The sequence below is a fragment of the Protomyctophum bolini genome, assembly GCF_963924005.1.
Source record: "Protomyctophum bolini genome assembly, chromosome: 11".
Classification (NCBI taxonomy): domain Eukaryota; kingdom Metazoa; phylum Chordata; class Actinopteri; order Myctophiformes; family Myctophidae; genus Protomyctophum; species Protomyctophum bolini.
In genome coordinates, this window is record NC_137872.1 from 39,879,324 (window position 1) to 39,898,372 (window position 19,049).

General features: G+C 42.9%; 4 protein-coding genes across 4 annotated transcripts; 2 read left to right on the top strand and 2 right to left on the bottom strand.

Moving 5' to 3' along the window:
- Window positions 1-2,601: 2,601 nt before the first annotated feature.
- LOC308324258 (histone H3.2) lies at window positions 2,602-3,012 on the bottom strand (the record flags this gene model as incomplete). Its single annotated transcript, XM_080776260.1, has 1 exon — window positions 2,602-3,012. The coding sequence occupies one exon, from the start codon at window positions 3,010-3,012 to the stop codon at window positions 2,602-2,604; it is 411 nt and encodes a 136-aa protein (XP_080632386.1).
- A 1,917-nt stretch (window positions 3,013-4,929) lies between these two features.
- LOC308324272 (histone H2A-like) lies at window positions 4,930-5,313 on the top strand (the record flags this gene model as incomplete). Its single annotated transcript, XM_080776274.1, has 1 exon — window positions 4,930-5,313. The coding sequence occupies one exon, from the start codon at window positions 4,930-4,932 to the stop codon at window positions 5,311-5,313; it is 384 nt and encodes a 127-aa protein (XP_080632400.1).
- A 530-nt stretch (window positions 5,314-5,843) lies between these two features.
- Window positions 5,844-6,292, bottom strand: LOC308324271 (histone H2B 1/2-like; the record flags this gene model as incomplete). Its single annotated transcript, XM_080776273.1, has 1 exon — window positions 5,844-6,292. One exon carries the CDS (start codon window positions 6,290-6,292, stop codon window positions 5,909-5,911), a length of 384 nt encoding a protein of 127 aa, XP_080632399.1. The 3' UTR covers window positions 5,844-5,908.
- Window positions 6,293-11,071: 4,779 nt separating this feature from the next.
- On the top strand, window positions 11,072-16,559 carry LOC308323474 (histone H4-like; the record flags this gene model as incomplete). Its single annotated transcript, XM_080775202.1, has 2 exons — window positions 11,072-11,121; window positions 16,262-16,559. The coding sequence occupies 2 exons, from the start codon at window positions 11,072-11,074 to the stop codon at window positions 16,557-16,559; spliced, it is 348 nt and encodes a 115-aa protein (XP_080631328.1).
- Between the last annotated feature and the right edge of the window lie 2,490 nt (window positions 16,560-19,049).

Here is a 19,049-nt window from a genome sequence, read left to right on the forward strand (position 1 = left end):
TATTCTCTCGGATAGTAGATTGCTGTTCCTTCTCGAAAGTAAACTCCCACAGTGTGATGCTGAAAGCTCTGAAGGGGCTGGACTTAAACACCACAAGAGAACCATGTAGACTCAACACACACAGCAGAGCTCTACTGTAGTATCTTAATGTGACACTTTTGTGTTTTCTCCTCGAGTAGAACATCATATAACTATCTACTGGGTATATTATGTAATGCAACAAAGAGCTGACCAGTTAACACACATGCTCCTTTTTTACATTAATACATCTGAGATTAAAAAGGGCACTCTAGTTTTTAAGTTATATGATAAAAACACCAGCCTTCCACAGTCCGACACCAGCGTTTACTAGATCATTTGTCTTCTAAAACATTTTAAACTACGATAAATGAACAATGATACTCAAACTCGTCTTAGCAGACATGCATGGCGACGCAATAACATAAACTATACTTTTGTTTTGTCTTCCGTTTTCCTACAAACAGAAGGTTTTCTGACACAAGTAAACACACTCCAGTTTAGAACAGCATGGTGGAGTTGATACCAACTTCCAATGACAGAGGTTGTAACACTTGGTCAATTTGTGGTCAAAAACATATTGCTATCAAAATACAGAAAACGACACGTGTTTTCATCTTCAATCAACTGCATGTAGGCTATATGTATTTGGTTATGGCACACATACACTTTCACTGATATGCCTACACTCCTTCCATGCATTACCACTAACAATAATGTGATGATGTAGGCAGACAAATGTGACCTTGGAACATGATGTTGTATTTTGGCATGAATTACTTAACTTAAACTGGTGTGTACAGTAGACTATACTTTTGTATTAATACAAAAGTATTTGTTGTAGTGTCACATTATTGACAACATGGAGACTAGAATGTATTGTATGGACACTACTTCATATGCATTATTTTCAGAGCCACCCACACTTTCAATATTTATTCAGATAAGTTTCATGATCAATGAGGCCAATAATTAACTACTAAAGGCCTATTCATAGTCTGGATTTTCGGTGGTGAGGTGACCACCGCTCCGGTGGTGAGCTGACCACCGGAGCTGAAATAACGTTGAGCGGTGGTGAGTAAAAACAGAGAGAAGGGCTGGAGCGGTGGTGGTGGTTTGCTCTTCACCGCGGCTCGTGACGTCATGTTGTAGTTCGGTGGTCACCTAACCACCGAAAATCCAGACTATGTATGAGCCTTTATATGTAACCCGTTCTCAACAGTGATAGTAGTAATGGATGAATTAATCAGAGGTGGCAGTGCATATTTAGGTGAGGCGACTTTGAGACAAGCTTGGTTATGGTTATGTAGCCTCACACAGCTGGACTGAAGTTAACATTATGGAGGGGACGCAGTGATGTGCCAGATCAAACTGTTTTCTTTCTCCTTTTATGTTGAACTGGCACTACATAAAAGGAGAAAGAAAACAGTTTGATGAAAGTGAAAAGGTTGAAAGGTTGTGATTATTTGGGTCAGGATGTATTTTTTCCCCCCTAGCAATGCTGATAAACAGCACCAACATCACTTTAACCATATTTTCAAATTGTTTTAAGGATAGCAGATCTACACGATCACACATAGTCACAGACTTGCAGTGTTGTTGTTTTTTGAGGGGATGTCAAAGACTTTGCTGTGCGTGTGTAAACACAAACTTTGTCCTTGAAATGTCATTGACAATGAATGGCCAGTTTTACATCATTGTCCCAATACAAACATGAAATGCCATTGACAATGAATGGCCAGTTCTGAGTGTTTGTGTTAACACAAACATTGAAGACGAGGACATGAATTGTGATTGGCTAGAATGAGATGATGTATGATGATAAGAGTCCCCCTCACTTCACACAGGTGTGGTTTTTGAGCCCCTCCTATAAACAGCTTTTGTCCACGTCTCATATTTGCTATTGACAAATAAATTAATTCTGAATTAATGGATTCATTCCAGTCATCAGAATAAAAATGCTCATGCAACACCTCGATTGGAATAGAATATCCCATTCCGGTATAGATCACCACACTCAATTCCGAATGCTACTGGGAGTTTGGAATACATTATTTTACACATGTCTGCCCTTAGTAGACTATAGTGCTTTATGCCCATGCAGAAATGCGCTATTTTACCCATTTGAAAAATACAAATATACCAGTTATAATACCCATAACAAAATGCGCTATTTGCAAACCCATCAGCGAATTACAATTGACAATTTCAGTGTATGGATGGTATGTTTTTTTAGTTCTGGGTGGAGGCCGTGTGTAGTTGCAGGGACTGCGCTTCAAATTATATTTTTTATTTGATCAGATAATAGCCGTTAGTATTTATCGGCTATTCATCTCTTACGGTCTAACGGTTATGGGTTGGCCATCTCTACAATCCAGTTATATTCCGAATTAATTTGGTCAGTAGAATATTCATACTTTTATTCAGGTTCAGGTTTTTTTTTCATGTAACTGCCAGTGTAGTAGTAAGAGTAAAATAGTCTGCCTCGGGACTGTATAAATGTAGGGAATAATTGATCTTTAAATAACACATTAGGTGGCTCTTAAAAGAGCCGTTTTGGGGTTGTGACAGTGACGGATTTGTTTAAGCACGTTCTCCACGGATACGACGGGCCAGCTGGATGTCTTTGGGCATGATGGTCACCCTCTTAGCGTGGATGGCGCACAAGTTAGTGTCTTCGAACAGACCGACCAGATAAGCCTCAGCCGACTCCTGGAGAGCCATGACGGCGGAGCTCTGGAAGCGCAGGTCGGTCTTGAAGTCCTGGGCGATCTCCCTCACCAGGCGTTGGAAGGGCAGCTTGCGGATTAGCAGCTCGGTGGATTTCTGGTAACGACGGATCTCCCTCAGAGCCACTGTACCGGGACGGTAACGGTGAGGCTTCTTCACTCCACCGGTGGCCGGCGCGCTCTTACGAGCTGCCTTGGTGGCGAGCTGCTTCCTGGGCGCTTTGCCGCCGGTGGACTTACGGGCTGTCTGCTTAGTTCTTGCCATAGCTTCTTCTATCAATGCTCTGAGTAGTAGAATATTTTTCTCAGAGCAAACTGCTGCCTTTTATTAGCGCCTCGGAGCCGCAGTCGTCCTCTGATTAGTCAGTGGTCAGGAACCTCCTTGTTTGGGGAGGTACCATGCATCACTGGCACCGATTGGAGGGGAACTTTTACAAACGTTGCTGCTTTAATAGCTAATAAATACTTTGGAATAGAAGTTTCCACTGCATATCGAAAAAAATAAAATGCTTTTCTCTATCTTGTATGACACGGCGCAAATAATAAAAAAAATCTACTTGTGACAAAATAAAAAAAATGGGGACATATCTTGTCTTAATACATAATTAACACTCACAACATATTAATGTGGTCAAACTTTGGACACTTGTGTGCTTTTGACACACAGAAGTGATGATGATGAACTAAATGTGCCTTGCACTTGAATGCAGCAGTTTGCTCACTTTTTGCAACAATACAACTTGTTTAAAGAGAGAAAATGGCAAGAACCAAGCAGACCCCACCCCACCTAAAGCTGACTGCCTGCCGCCCTAAACTGACTATCTTATTATATTAGCATAATAAAACGCCAATTGTATGTACATACTTCATGTAAATTTAGCCTACACTACATTTATTAGTGTCATATTGCATGGATAATATTTTATCGCTGTTCCTCTGAGAGACGTTTGATTGATTGATTGAAATCTTTATTAACAGTTTGCAGACTTACAGTACATTTCAAGCACAAACTCAATACAAAGACTGTTAACTGTGAGTGGACGACCCAATTAAGCCTTACACTTGTTTACAACAGGGTCCACATTGTTCAATTCATCAAAACATTTAGAGACAAACAAATAGACACTTCTATGTAGTTAAAGAACAGAACAGGAATTCATCATATAGGAAGCGAAAAGGGAAAAAAAGTATATATACAGTGAGGGGAACAGGGGGATAAAAGAAAAGAAAACGAAAGACAGAGTGTAGGGCGCCTGCACACAACACCATGCGTTGATGCCATGTGTGCATATGTGCAGGCACCCAACACCACGTCCATACAAAAACATAGTACAATCCATAGTACAAAGACAGAGTGTAGGGCGCCTGCACACAACACCATGCGTTGATGCCATGTGTGCATATGTGCAGGCACCCAACACCACGTCCATACAAAAACATAGTACAATCCAGATACAAATTCAGCTTTTACAGAGGCCAGTTTCGAATTGCAGCCATCCGTAGGTGCCCTTTGAGAGCAGTTTTGAAGGAGCCAAGGGATTCACATGTCTTAATGACTGTTGGTAGAGCGTTCCACATTTTGGTCGCATAGGAGCGAAAAGAATTTAGTCCCTTGTTTGTGCCGAATCTGGGTTGTACATGGTTTGTTGCACTCCCTCTGGTGTTGTGGGTGTGGACTTCGTTTACATTAAGGAAGTATTTAGACAGGTACATGGGTATCTTGGTGGTGTATCTAATCTTGTGGACCAGACCCATTGCAAGATGCTGTACTCTGTCGTCGACCCTAAGCCATCCCAGCCTGTCAAAGTGGGCAGGGGTGAGGTGGGTTCGGGGGGTGAGGCCAAGTAGGAGCCTGACCAGTTTGTTTTGGGAGGTCTGGAGCCTTGTTTTAAGGGCCTTTGAGGTGCTGTGGTACCACCAGGAGAAACGTGTGGTCAAGAACCTCCGTCTTTGGGAAGAGTCAGAGTTTAGACTGGGAGGAACCGATCACACCACTAGCAGTGATTGGTGGGGAACTCATACACACTCAGCCCGCGCTCTCATCGTCTCTATGATTGGTGGGGCGCACAGCCGCACACACAGAATGTACTACGTTGAATGTATAAAAGGTCTCGCACGCCTCTACTCCAGCATATTTCTTCGAGTGCTTATTATTCTAGAAGTAAACCTAACCTACTACAAAATGAGTGGCCGAGGAAAAACTGGAGGAAAGGTCAGGCAGAAGGCCAAGACCCGCTCATCCCGTGCCGGGCTCCAGTTCCCCGTGGGTCGTGTTCACAGGCTGCTGCGTAAAGGCAACTATGCCCAGAGAGTCGGTGCCGGCGCCCCGGTCTATCTGGCGGCTGTCCTCGAGTATCTGACCGCTGAGATCCTGGAGTTGGCTGGAAATGCTGCCCGCGACAACAAGAAGAGTCGTATCATCCCCCGTCACCTCCAGCTGGCCGTGCGCAACGACGAGGAGCTCAACAAACTGCTGGGTGGAGTGACCATCGCTCAGGGCGGTGTGCTGCCCAACATCCAGGCTGTTCTGCTACCCAAGAAGACCGAGAAAGCCGCCAAGAAATAAACCTACTTAACAAACCCCCACAAAGGCTCTTTTAAGAGCCACCCACTGTTTCCGCATAAGAGTGATTTCCAATATTCTAAATGCTCACTTTTAACTTTATTTGTCCAGATGTCTGCAATCAAACGGCACTGCGGGTTATTGCTTAATTTCTTCAGTTGGAATGGGGGGGAAAGTGAAATGAACCCATACTGCTTCGTGGTAGTTAATTTTCCTGCTCTATTCTACATAATGCGCCAAATGCAGTTCGTATAATGCATATGTAATTATTTCAGCATGTAACCACAATCCTTAAACATGTCGGAGCACTGTTGCTGAATTTCTTTAGTTGGAATCCTAATGTTTAATATACATTTAGGCTCCTTATGCAGTTTGTGTAATTCTTGCATATCTAGTATTTTCTTTCAGCGTGTAACCAGTACCACAATATTTATCTACACATGTCTGAGCACTATATTCACACATTAACTGGTAGTGGTTTAGCCGACATACATTGCAATGGCCATGTTCATTATATAGATATTTGGTTAAACTCTTCTTGGAAAATATGGGTGGTCCTTAAAAGGACCGTTGTGTTTTTAATAGCAAACTATGCAGTTTACTTGGAGCTGGTGTACTTGGTCACAGCCTTGGTGCCTTCAGACACGGCGTGCTTGGCCAGCTCACCGGGGAGCAGCAGGCGGACGGCGGTCTGAATCTCCCTGGATGAGATGGTGCGGCGCTTGTTGTAGTTAGCCAGTTTGGAGGCTTCACCGGCGATGCGCTCAAAGATGTCGTTGACGAAGGAGTTCATGATGCCCATGGCCTTGGAAGAGACACCGGTGTCGGGGTGGACCTGCTTCAGGACCTTGTATATGTAGATGGCGTAGCTCTCCTTCCTTCCCTTTCTGCGCTTCTTGCCACCCTTCGTGGCGGTCTTGGTGACGGCGCCCTTCTTGGAGCCCTTCTTGGGCGCTGGCTTTGCTACTTCAAGTTCAGGCATCGTGCTTGTATTCAGTAGAATAATTCAGTTGCAGTGAAGAATGTGTAAGAGGACGTTCTCGTACCACTATTTATACAGAGCCAATGCAAATGAAGCGTGGGACTCCTATCATATGATTGGCTGATCTGATCCTGCCACAAAGAGTCTTTGTTTTCTGTATTATGTTTTCCGCTCGTGTGCTCTATTGTCCCTGTAACATTGTGAGTGGCTAAATATACTAGCCTCTTTATACATTATTAATATGTATGGTAAATGTATAATTTAAAGCCCCTTTTTATCATAATGTGTTTTTTGCATGTGATTTTGCATTGATCCTCCTTTATGACTGCTGTTGCTGCTATGACACCCACATTTCCCCATTATAAAGGTATATCTGCATATTAATTTATTAACTTAAGCTAACTTTACCTAACTATACAGGGAAACACTGTCTTCTGAATATTGCAACGTAAGATAATGATAAAACCTGACAGAAACCGGCCTGCTGAAACCAGGAACCGGATGTTCTTTATTGGCACCAAATTTCATTCATTCAGAGAGAGTACAAGCTTTACCAGAAGTAATAGAAACTGTTGTGTTGTTTTGATAGTTGTTTTTATCCCTTCCTATAATGTTTGTTTTAAAAACGCCATGTATTGACAATGAAGGGATAATGAATTGTTTTGAGTTCAATGTTTGTTTTAAAAACGCCATTGACAATAAAGATAATGTTTTGTTTGATTTATACAGAGCGGTCCTCTTGTCTGGAATTGTAAGAAACATCCAAATGCATAGTTATGCAATGATGTTTACCAATAAACTTGAACATTTGATTGCCACTTTGTGGCTCCAACTATTACATTCAGTCAGAGGCTACTGTCTTCTTAACCTCTATATTTGGAAGGTTGAACTGAGTTGGCTCTGTACTACTCCACCCTGCTCTTAATGCCATGTAGGCCTACATCTGCTTCAATGTGTTGCACTGTCATCTTGTAGATCTGCTATTATGTTTCCTGTTCTCCTGTCTAGTGCATAAAAATAGTTATCAAGGATGAGAAAATAACATCTGTCTAAGGCCCAGGCTATACGTACTCAATCTTTAATAAAACGGATATTTTCGTACTCCGTTGTCGTATGGGCAGGGGCCCATACGACAAAGATATCTGTGTCCACCATAGACTGTAAAAAATATGGACAAAGCGTTCCGCGGGTCTAACATGAAGGTAAAATGAAGCCTGTCAGTCCTTGCAATGGAAGTCGCCATCTTTCTAGATCCGTTTTGGCCCAGCTCAGGCCAGCTGGCCCATTGGCTGGCCCAGACAACGAGGCGGGACTTCCCCCTTCTTCTTCGTTGGTTTTTATTTTGACTCGAGTGGGTGGGGGATCCCGTTCATAGACTGTAACGGTAGCCACGCCCCTCAGAACATGCGCGACTTTATGGACATTTTTTTTATAAATGGGACCATAATTTTCCAAAAAGAATATTATGACATTAGAAATGAGACTTTAAACTAGTGACTGGAAGCAAAAAGTATTCATGACCATGTTTATTAAGGTAATACAGTCTAGGTGAAGTTGGGCCAAAATACATGGACTTCTATGGGGCTATGGGTTTTTCTGGGTCCAGTGACAGCGCCACAACAGGCCATTATATGAACTTTCATTTCCTTAGTGGCTTCACAAAATATCTCTCTGACTGCCCCCCTGGTGTCCACACATACAACCCAAAACATTTTTGACTCATTTTTGACGCAATAGAAAAATTTTCTGAGCATGCGCGGTGAGCTGGTTTCCCAATAAATCCCCCCACGTAACCCGGTAGTACGTGCAGACAGGGCTCCGTCTAGTGAGCAACTTTAGAACTCACCTTCTAATATAAACACAAACCCAGTTTTGCCAGCTGCCTCGCTAGCCTAGTGGACTACTATGCACACTTGTAATATATGTTTTGCTTTGCTGGTTCGCTCCCCACTGCCGCCACTGTTTTTACAACCGCAGACTTTTTAATAGTTTTTGGATTAAGGTTGCATCAAAAAGACTGGATTAAGGTTGGTGAAGGATGTGTTGCTCCCCTGCTTGCATACATAACCGCAAGCAGGGGAGCAACGCATCCTTCACCAACCTTAATCCAAAAACTATTAAAAAGTCTGCGGTTTGAAAAAACACCGGGCCTGATTCATTAAAAAGAAATACGCCACCGTTACACTGTGGCGGAAACAGATATCGTATTTATCCGTCCGATCAAGCTACGTTGAGATGACGTGTTATTCAGAGAGCGGTGTGTACCACAGGTGCGCAAAAATGGCCGCCATCGGCTATGATGAAAATCCAACCTTTTTGCTTTTTAGTGTTTAAGCACATGTAATACATTCATTTTGACTAATTGTGGTGTGTGGAATTCATTTCTGATATTGTTTTGATGATTTGGGGTGATTTTGACCTTGAAAGGTCATAGTCAAGGTCATTTTCGAGCTACCAGACCATCAGATCTGTCTTCTTGCTAGCTATACTGTGAAATGCTCTGAAGATGGAGAGACACCCATACCAAGTACTTTCACAAGGGAGGATTATACTATGGCAGGCATGGACAACTCTGATTATGCTGATAAATCATCACTCTCTGGCACAGAGAGTTCACACTACGCAGCATTAGTACTGTTCCAAGACGCCGCAGTTTGATCCGCTGTGGTGCATTAGCACAAGACCCTCTGATATGGGCTGCTGTGCACACACTTGTCTCATCTGCTGTGGTGCCAATGATGCGTGTTGGCTTCCTCCCTGTCATACCAAGACCCATAACTGAGCGTGCTACCGTCAGGCATTGTCTCACCAACTTCCAGAGTCGCCCAAGCTGTAGATATTTATATTTACCTGCATGAGACAGAACAGTTCAAGGATCTTTTCCTCTGCATGGGCCCTTTCCAATGGACTCGTGTTCTGCTCAGATGCCAAAGAAAGCTGCTTCGAGGTTCTGGCCCGGATGACGCACTGGTTGAGTGTGCCGTGTTCAGACCTGGTGTGATAGAGTCAGTGTTAAACGGCAGCCATTATGTCCGGGCTCTAACTGGGATGCTGATTGTGGAAGATGTGATCAGGTTGCTCCAGTGGGAGAAGTTCTGGCACCACAAGGACAAAGCTGCATATCCAGTACTAGCACAGGTAGAGGCACTGCACTACGCTAGCTGCAAACCAAAGTTGCCCAGAGCAGTTTGAGGCCCTAATTGGACAAGTGGAGAAGTTGAATCAGGACTTTCTGGAGTTTGTAAAGGAGTGTGAGACCAAGTCAGAGCTCTGCCAATTCTTTGGAGTTTGGCTGGAGATGGTGGCTGTCATCAAGAATGCTGTAGTCTCCGAAAGAGAAAGAAACTGGAATCTGCATGTGGCTACTGTCGAGGACTCTATACCAAACTTTACAGAATGTGACTCCATAAACTACCTGCGTCATGGCTCATGGTATCTTGAACAAATCAAGGTGCTAGAGTTCACACATCCTGAGCTCTACCGGCGCTTCTCTATAGGCCAGTGGGTTGTTCAGGATCGCCCAGGCTGGTTCTGTGCAGGGTCCAGGGGGTCACTATGTAGTAGGAGCCACACACAATGCAAATTCTGTAGCAGAGTTCGAGCTCCTGTTCCACGAGATTGGGTCAATCACCAATGTCCTCAACCTTCTCACCAATAACCACACCATGCAACACAAAGAATGCCATCTCCAGCATGACTAAGCACCACTCGTTGCCTTACTTTCAACCGGAATGTTGTGAAGCTGCTGGACTTTGTGCGAGAAGCTACCTCAGTTCAATGAGCAACCACATAAACCACCAACATCCATTGGTCTCATCCAAAGACATGGCTGAGGCACATAGGAGTATGGACATTGCTAAGGTGCGGGGCATGGACATCAGACAGATACTTACTCATGATGTGCTCTCAGCATCTCCCTTGTTTGTTGGTGACCTTCCAGCTCATGTCAACAAGTCAAAACTTGTCAGTGAGATTGAGCCTGAACTTGACCTCTCGCAATGGAGTCCAAAGTCTACTCTTGCCACTCATGTTGTGGTAGACTTCATGTCGAAAATGCGGCAGATGCCACTAGCCCAATTCCCCACTTTAGGTGCTGTCATCACTACCATCATCAGGTCAACATCCTCCCTTTGCCAAGAGCCAGAGTGCATCCATATGATACTCAATTCTTACATTGAGATGTAAGAATGCGCCGCACAGACTCAAGAACAGGAATTGACATTGTTGGCATGAACAGAGACACACCTATCCCTCAGCAACTTGACAAATTCTGGGCGTCTGAGAAAAATAAGCGGAATCTCCAGCTGCTAGTTTGGGATATGGTGTGCAATCAAGCCTGTGGCAATGCTACCATCATTGTCAGCTCATTGTCAGGATGAGGTGCTCCCAGCGAAAGGGGCTGGTGGTGAAGAGATCCCAGACCTCTTGAACTGGATTGAGGAGGCTGACACCAGATTGGTGGTGCATGTGGAGTGGGCTGTTCGTGTGAAGCAGAGCAAGAGAGTTGTCATCGTCTCCAATGATAGACACCTTCGCATTACTGCTATACTATACCCCATACTTACAATCACTGGGGTTGAAGGAGATATGGCAGCAGTATGGCACTGGTGAGAAGTGGCGCATGCTTCCACTGCATCAAGCAGTCTCTCGTCTTGGAGCACAACTAGCCGAGACTGTGATCAAGGCACATATCCGGACTGGAGAAGACTGCATGAGCAAGGTGGGGACCAAATGAAAACATGGATGGGAGGAGCACTTTGGCACACTCCTGCCATCAAAATGTCTGAAGCCCTTGCCACCCAGTTTGCTCTCAGTATGCAAGTGTGCAGGTAAGTGTGACACTGGCTGCCGTGCTGCTGGAGTTCCGTGCATCATATTCTGCCATGGAAAACTGGACAATCCTTAATGTAAAAACCCATCACACTAACCTGCATGCACACATAGATGGTGCACTGTCAAAATAAATAAATAAACAAAAAACAAACAAACAAAAAAAAGGGGGGAGAAGACGACAGCCTCCACGTGGCCTCCCCTGCAAGTAACAAGAGATGGTGAAATACCAGCTTGTGAAACCAATGTCATCGTCAAGCTGGCAAACCAAGGCATAAGATGTTGGAGGGTTGAGAGTCCACGCCAGGATGGGTGTCCATCCTGACGGTTGACTCCTAACAATGGCCAGGTTATGGCCACGGTCTTCGTTATAGCAAAATGACCTTAACCGTTCACGGTCAAAATCACCCCAAATCATCAAAACAATATCAGAAATGAATTCCACACAACACAATTAGTCAAAATGGAGGTATTAAATGTGTTTAAACACTAAAAAACAAAAAGGTTGGATTTTCATCATAGCCGATGGCGGCCATTTTTGATGTGGCCATTGCGCCATTCGTGGCACTATGGCGGACGAGCACCTCGTTGATTTTTCATGTCTAGGGACCCATTGACTCAGTTCAAGTGAGAAATTCCCCCAACACCAAATTGCGATAGGGTCTACAGGCAGGTACTGGACTATATAGCCCGCACTCTATTAATATGTCCACAACGGTGCGTGCTCCGCTGCTGAAGCAATATAATTATAATTTATTTAATTAAGTTCGGGACCAAGGCGGGTGCTGCACTCCTTTGCAGTCAGGGGTAAAACATAGGCTATCCGATATTTAAAATATCGGATATATGTCAATGCAAAAGTCGTCTTTTGAGAGAGAGAGAGAGAGAGAGAGAGAGAGAGAGAGGGAGGGGGGCATTGCGCGATAAAGAACAGTATAGCCTATACATTCATAAGTGAATAATTGGGATCCTCTTGTCTGAAGAATTTAAGAAATTATAATCCAGTGAGTTTATCCAGTGAGTTAAACTATTCTGTGTGTGGCATCCATGCATGTGATCAATATCAATACATGATTATAAAGTCTGTCCTTCATATTTGCAAGCACGGGAGCAGCGCATGTCGGACCATCGCTTTTTCGCATCGCTGCGGAGCGGACCGTTGCCCCGTCGGCTAGAATGCTGTCGGAAAAAAGGCCGCCTCCCAGGCTAATGTGGTCTTCTATTTTTTTATACAGGGCTATATAGCCCATTCATTTTCCAATGTGAATCGGATCGGCAGCACGCTGCTGTCTGCCCCCCCCCCCCCCCCCCCCCCCACCCCACACACACATACACGTATAATGTCCTGTGGATCTGTACCTTATTTTCCTAATGCAGAATGAACAACACACGAGCTCCGATTCCCAGGCCAAGTCCTTCTTTATTCAATCAAGGCATCTCCCATCGTTACAACAGGTTACAAGCATAGCAAAGTCATCTCCTCCATCTGATAGCAGCACACTCAGGCCAGGGTGACCGTCCGCGGCTCCTCCATTTTCCAACTCCCCAGCCTCAGAGCACACCCCAGTCCTTCCCCAATGCATTCCTTTTATGCAGTCTGCGTTGCACTGCGAGTAGAAAGCTGTCAAGTGAGAAGCGCAATCGCGCATGCTATAGTAATATCCTAATGAATAAATAAAAAGGTGTCGGGCTTGCAGGGGCAGTTTCTGTATGGGAAATGCATGCATTTAGGCATACAAGTGCACTCAGCTTTTATTATATAGGCTATCATTTATTTTGTGCTGATCGACCAATATGTCATGGGGACACATGCCTACATATTTTATCTGAGATTTGGGAACAATTTATTGATTCAGCATGAAGACTAAAGCCTTCTGAATAAATCTCACGTGTAGGCCTATGCTTCCGCAAATGTCTCCCGTCTCCGCCACCTAAAGACGTCCCGTGGGAATTGACGGAGTTTCCGACCAACGTACGTGAGCGTCAAGTTCACGGCCATTTCCATGAATTCCAAATTAATGTGGGAAATCCACGTAAATGCCTTTCCGCTAGCTTCACGTCATGTTATCACCGTAAACGCCGTTGTGAATCAGGCCCCCAGAGTCGTGTAGCTGTACTCTTATTTAACCGTTGCCAAAAACCTCCGTTTGAGTGGCCGAAAACGCCGTTTGCGTCTGGCTGAAAGGCCCAAACGCACATAGAAATGTGCGTTTGAAAAAACACCCAGAGTCGTGTAGCTGTACTCTAACAGAAGAATATCTGTACAATCAATTAACCTATTACTATATACACTATAGAGTGCTGTGTCTAGTACATTATGCTATCGAAATAACATAGTTTAGTATTTGCATACATTAGGAAGGGTGGGGATAATTTATCACATACATATTAATATATATTATAATATGATATAGAATATAGAGAGAAGAGAGAGCGTGTGTGTGTGTGTGTGTGTGTGTGTGTGTGTGTGTGTGTGTGTGTGTGTGGTGTGTGCGTGTGTGTGTGTGTGTGTGTGTGTGTGTGTGTGTGTGTGTGTGTGTGTGTGTGTGTGTGTGTGTGTGTGTGTCTGTGTGTGTGTGTGTGTGTGTGTGTGTGTGTGTGTGTGTGCGCGTGTGTGCGTGCGTGCGTGTGTGTGTGTGTGTGTGTGTGTGTGTGTGTGTGTGTGTGTGTGTGTGTGTGTGTGTGTGTGTGTGCGTGTGTGTGTGTGCGTGTGCGAGAGAGAGAGGTGGGGGCGGAGTTAGTAACGCCCACTGCCTGTCCTCCCTTACGTCCTCCGAACATACATAAAAGAGCAAGTCTCTGAGCTCCCTAATCACTCAGTTTTCTAACTGCAACTACAACTGAACTCAAAATGTCAGGGCGAGGAAAAGGAGGATGAAAAGAGAAACTGTTAGGAATCTCTGTGAAAAGATGTACCAGAAAACTATGATTGATGAATATAAATTGCATGCCTTCCTTGATTCAGTTGATTTGAGGGAGGTTGGCCGTAACTCTACGGGTGGGGAAATCACCAATCAGGAGGTGAGGGACGCAATTGTCCAGTTGAGTAAGGGTAAATCCCCAGGCCCCGATGGCCTGCCTAATGAGTTATATCTCTCCTGCGCAAACGAATTGGTGCACATGCTAACCTCTGTATATAATGATGGGATCAAGGAGGGCAAAATGCATTCATCCTTCTACCATGGTGTTATATCGCTTATATATAAAAAAGGGTCATCATATAATTTAGATAATTGGAGACATGTTACATTAATGAATGTTGATTATAAAATACTTGCAAAAATAATAGTTAATAGATTAAATACAGATTTAGAAAAACTTATTGAAAAAGAACAGACATGTGCTATTAAGGGAAGGTTGATGTGGGATAACTTGGGTATTTTAAGAGATATAACAAGTGGGTATACAAATGAGGGTTTCTTTATTATAAACTTGGATCAAAAAAAGGCTTTTGATTTTATATCCAGAGAGTATTTGTGGGAGGTCTTAAAAGTATACGGTTTTCACCATGATTTTATTAACCTGATCAAATTGTTGTATGCCCAGTCCACAGTTCAGGTAAATGTAAATGGAGTTTTAACTGAGACCTTTGAGATTAAGAGGGGTGTGAAACAAGGGTGCCCTTTGTCCGCTGCTCTTTATATTTTGGCTATAAATCCATTATTACATAAAATCAAGAATGATAAAAGACTCACGGGTATAAAAACTAGTGGTGGAGAGAGAGTCGTTGTTTTGGCCTACGCTGACGATATCACCATCATAATTAAAAATAAGAATGAACTAGACATTATACATGAGCACTTAGCACTCTATGAAGAGATCTCAGGTTCCAGATTAAACCATGATAAAACTGAAGGTGTCTGGTTCGGGAGGAGTGAGGCAAAGCCTAATTTAAATATAAATGACACAGAAACTATGACAGTTCTGGGGGTAAAGTTTAGCAATAATGGCAGTTATGAAAAGAACTGGGATAATAAAGATAAAGAAATAAAGGAGGACTTAGAAAAATGGGAAAACAAATCATGCTGTTATAGAACAAAGATTATAATTATTAAGACATACGTATTGGCAAAACTGTTATTTTTGGCAACTATATTTCCTCCCAAGGACCAGACACTGAAATATATAAATAAAACATTAGTTAATTTCATATGGGGAACCACTAGGGAAGTCACAAAGAGGGACTTATTATATAAAAGTAGAAATAATGGAGGCCTTGGGGCTGTGGATTTGGGACTTAAATTAAAAATTTCGTTTTGTAAAAATGTAGCAGCTGGTTTTAAAAGGAGGGCTATGTGGATAGGGGAGGCACTGAGTTGGACAAAAAAGAAGGGCCGGGCAAGAAGCTCTTTTCCTTATTTTAAAATCATGTATGGGGATTTGATATATAATTCTGCACATTTAAATATTGACTGGACTGAGATGAATAGTAAATGTATATATGATAAAATATGTGATGATTTATATGGTGGCATTTTCCCCTACAAATACCTCAACAATATTCAGAAGCAGATATGCATAAAAAATAATAGTAGTAAAAATATCTCTGAAAAAAAGAGAGACGTAATGTGGCTGGTCTCTGTGAGGAGACTAGCTGTAAGAGCTGTCGTAAAATGGAGCTGCTTTGTGAAAACCGTGAAATGCCCAATTTTAAACTGTGGGGCAGATGAAACAATTGAACACCTGTTAGTGGACTGCCAAAGGGCCAGCTTTGTATGGGGGAAAATGCCACAAATTGCTTTTAAAATTAAGATAAACTATAATGCTGTCATGTACGGAGTTTTCGAGGAAAGGATGTCTGCCCTAGAGCAAGATTTTTACTGGACTGTGGTTTGCACTGTAGTAAACAAACTGTGGGCAACCAGGTGTGCCATGGTGATTCACCAGGAGGCCATCTCAGGAGAGGTGGTCTTCAAACAGATACAAACGGAGCTAAAAAGACAAAGAACTCTTGACACAAAAAAAAAGAAACTGACACCATGGCACCTATTAACATTGTAGAAAAAAAAGAAGAAAAAAAACACACTTGTATTGAAATGCATTGATTGATTTATTTATTTATTAATGTAACTTATGTATATATGTAATTCTGCATGAATTGTAAACCTGATAATTTCTCAATAAAGTATATATAAAAAGAAAAGGAGGAAAAGGTCTTGGAAAAGGAGGCGCCAAGCGTCATCGCAAGGTCCTTCGTGATAACATCCAGGGAATCACCAAGCCCGCTATCCGCCGTCTGGCTCGCCGTGGCGGAGTGAAGCGTATCTCCGGTCTGATCTACGAGGAGACCCGCGGTGTCCTCAAGGTGTTCCTGGAGAACGTGATCCGTGACGCCGTCACCTACACTGAGCACGCAAAGAGAAAGACCGTGACCGCAATGGATGTTGTCTATGCTCTGAAGAGACAGGGACGCACTCTGTACGGATTCGGTGGTTAATAACGCTGACTTGATCTACCAACAACCCAAAGGCTCTTTTAAGAGCCGCCCACACTTTCTCTACAGAGCAGATTCCATTATACAATTTCTAGAACATTTTGAAGATTTGTACTTCACTAGTCAGACAAGTAGTGTTTATCAAAATTTGTGTTACTATATTACTGGTTTGCCCTGGAAAAAAAAATCCTGGGATTTTGCAATCAGAGTTTTTATTAGCCTTTGACTAGTCTGAACAAACTGTTGTAGTGGAGCGTGCTTAAATAACTGGTACAAACTGAGACATGGGCCATAAAGCTAAAAATAGTCTGCATTTTTAAGATGCCGAATACATTAATGACAAAGTACAGATGAGAGCTGTGCGTCATAACAGCAACAACTATGACACAGGATCAAAGCAAAATACGGTATGCATTATTATAGGACCTCTTAGTATATTGGGTCCCTTATGTACTACTTTTGGCTGCTGTTGACGACACAATAGCACCCAGCTGCAGTCTCGCAGACGAGACGTGCTCTGTGAGGGCGGTGATCCGTGAGGGACCGGAAACTTAACTTTGGTCCATTATTTCTCCACTTTAATAATACCAATTGGTATTGTGTTTTACATCATTTTAATCGTTGATTAGTCACCTTTACAACGAGGTACAGCTTGTCATGACCACGCGTCCGTGGAATGAGCAACATTGCTAAACGTCTCCACTTTGCTAAACACCAATTGTGTGTGTGTGTGTGTGTGTGTGTGTGTGTGTGTGTATATATATATATATATATATATATATATATATATATATATATATATATATATATATATAGTATTATGGCTGTCAAACGATTACATTAAAAAAAAATACATTACATTTCTTAAAAATGTATTAGTCATGATCTAATACGCCGCGGACAAAGCCAACTCGGATCGTGACAAATCATGACAATGAACACAATGTTTTGGGCCGATCAAATAATTTATAAGACGAAAAACAAAACAAATAGTGTTGTCTCCTGACTTTCTTTTCTTCTTTCTAATGATTTGATCGGCCCAAAATATTGTGTTCATTGTCATGATTCGTCACGATCCGAGTTGGCTTTGTCCGCGGCGTAACCGTCTTTAAATAAATTATATTAGAAGTGCCGATGGGAGAATGCATTGGGGTTTCATTTCCTGGGCCACTCGCTTTTCTGAAAGGGGGAGGGACTGCGGCGCTCTATACCAGTAAGACGCCCTGAGGGCGAGAAGTGATGTCACGTGCACACATCTGCCTGGGTGACGGCAGACTACTGGGCGAGCGATGGTGCTTTGGCATGGGGGGGTCAGATCAACATATAATTAATTCTGTACTGGCATTGGAGCGTGTCTTGAGTGTACAGGGTTTGATGAGGTCAGATCAACATATGTAATGTCAGAACAGGTCAGCTCCATATATGGAGATCGAAGGGTGGCAGCGGGGGCAGTGTCTTGAGTGTACAGGGTTTGATGGGGGCCCAGGTAGGGCCGGGCCTTCATTTTTGGGCCTGAGAACTCTACTAATAACTTTGGGTCTAGAGTTTGAATGGACAGGTATCAGTCAAAAAGGAAACATCGAAGAGGAAGAACGGGTGGGGAGGATCAACATATGGAATGTCAGAACAGGTCAGCTCCATATATGGAGACCTAAGGGTTTGAGGTCAGATCTAGAGTTGCTGGCCGGCTCAGCTCCATATATGGAGATATAGGTGATGATCCAGTCTTTTCCTTGTATGGCTATCCAGGGTTTGATTAGGTCAGTGTCGTGATCTTATATCATATATGGAAACGGCCATATATGGTGGCGTGACGTGTCACGAGGCATGATGTCATGAGGCGTGACAATATATGGAGGCATTACACGAGGCGTGACATGACACACTTACTGACTGACTGACGGGAAATGCAGGTTTTCATAGTAAACAGTGGCCTACAGTCGCAACACATTCTTAAGAACTTTGTCCCCTAATGCATATGGTCCTGTGTCTGTGGTCTATGGTCTGGACAAGTATCACTTGTATCATACGGGGTTATAGCAACTTATTACATTACTTAAATGCCTTGATATCATGTCATATTCGACCATACAGGCCTAGCCTATTGCATATAATTGTATTATTGTTAGATTTGCATTTCTTCAAATATGCTCACTTGCCAACTAATAAGCTTTCAATGAAACTATTACCTACAACAAACTACATCAAACTTTTCCAAACCGAGCACGTAATTATGATTAAGCACAGCTGGTACTATACACGGCATTTAACCCTCTTTTTTTCCTGTTCTTGCAATGCCATTTCAATGCCATTAGTCATCATATTTGCATATAAACACCCCCACAGAGGCTGAAATTCACACAAATAAAAAATGTTTGGACTCAATTTTGGAAAAAAATTAACCTAAGACTTTTGACCTTTACCATAATAAAAGTAGGTAAAATAATTGTAATATATGTTTTTTTGTGATCATTAGAATATCTAGAACATGTT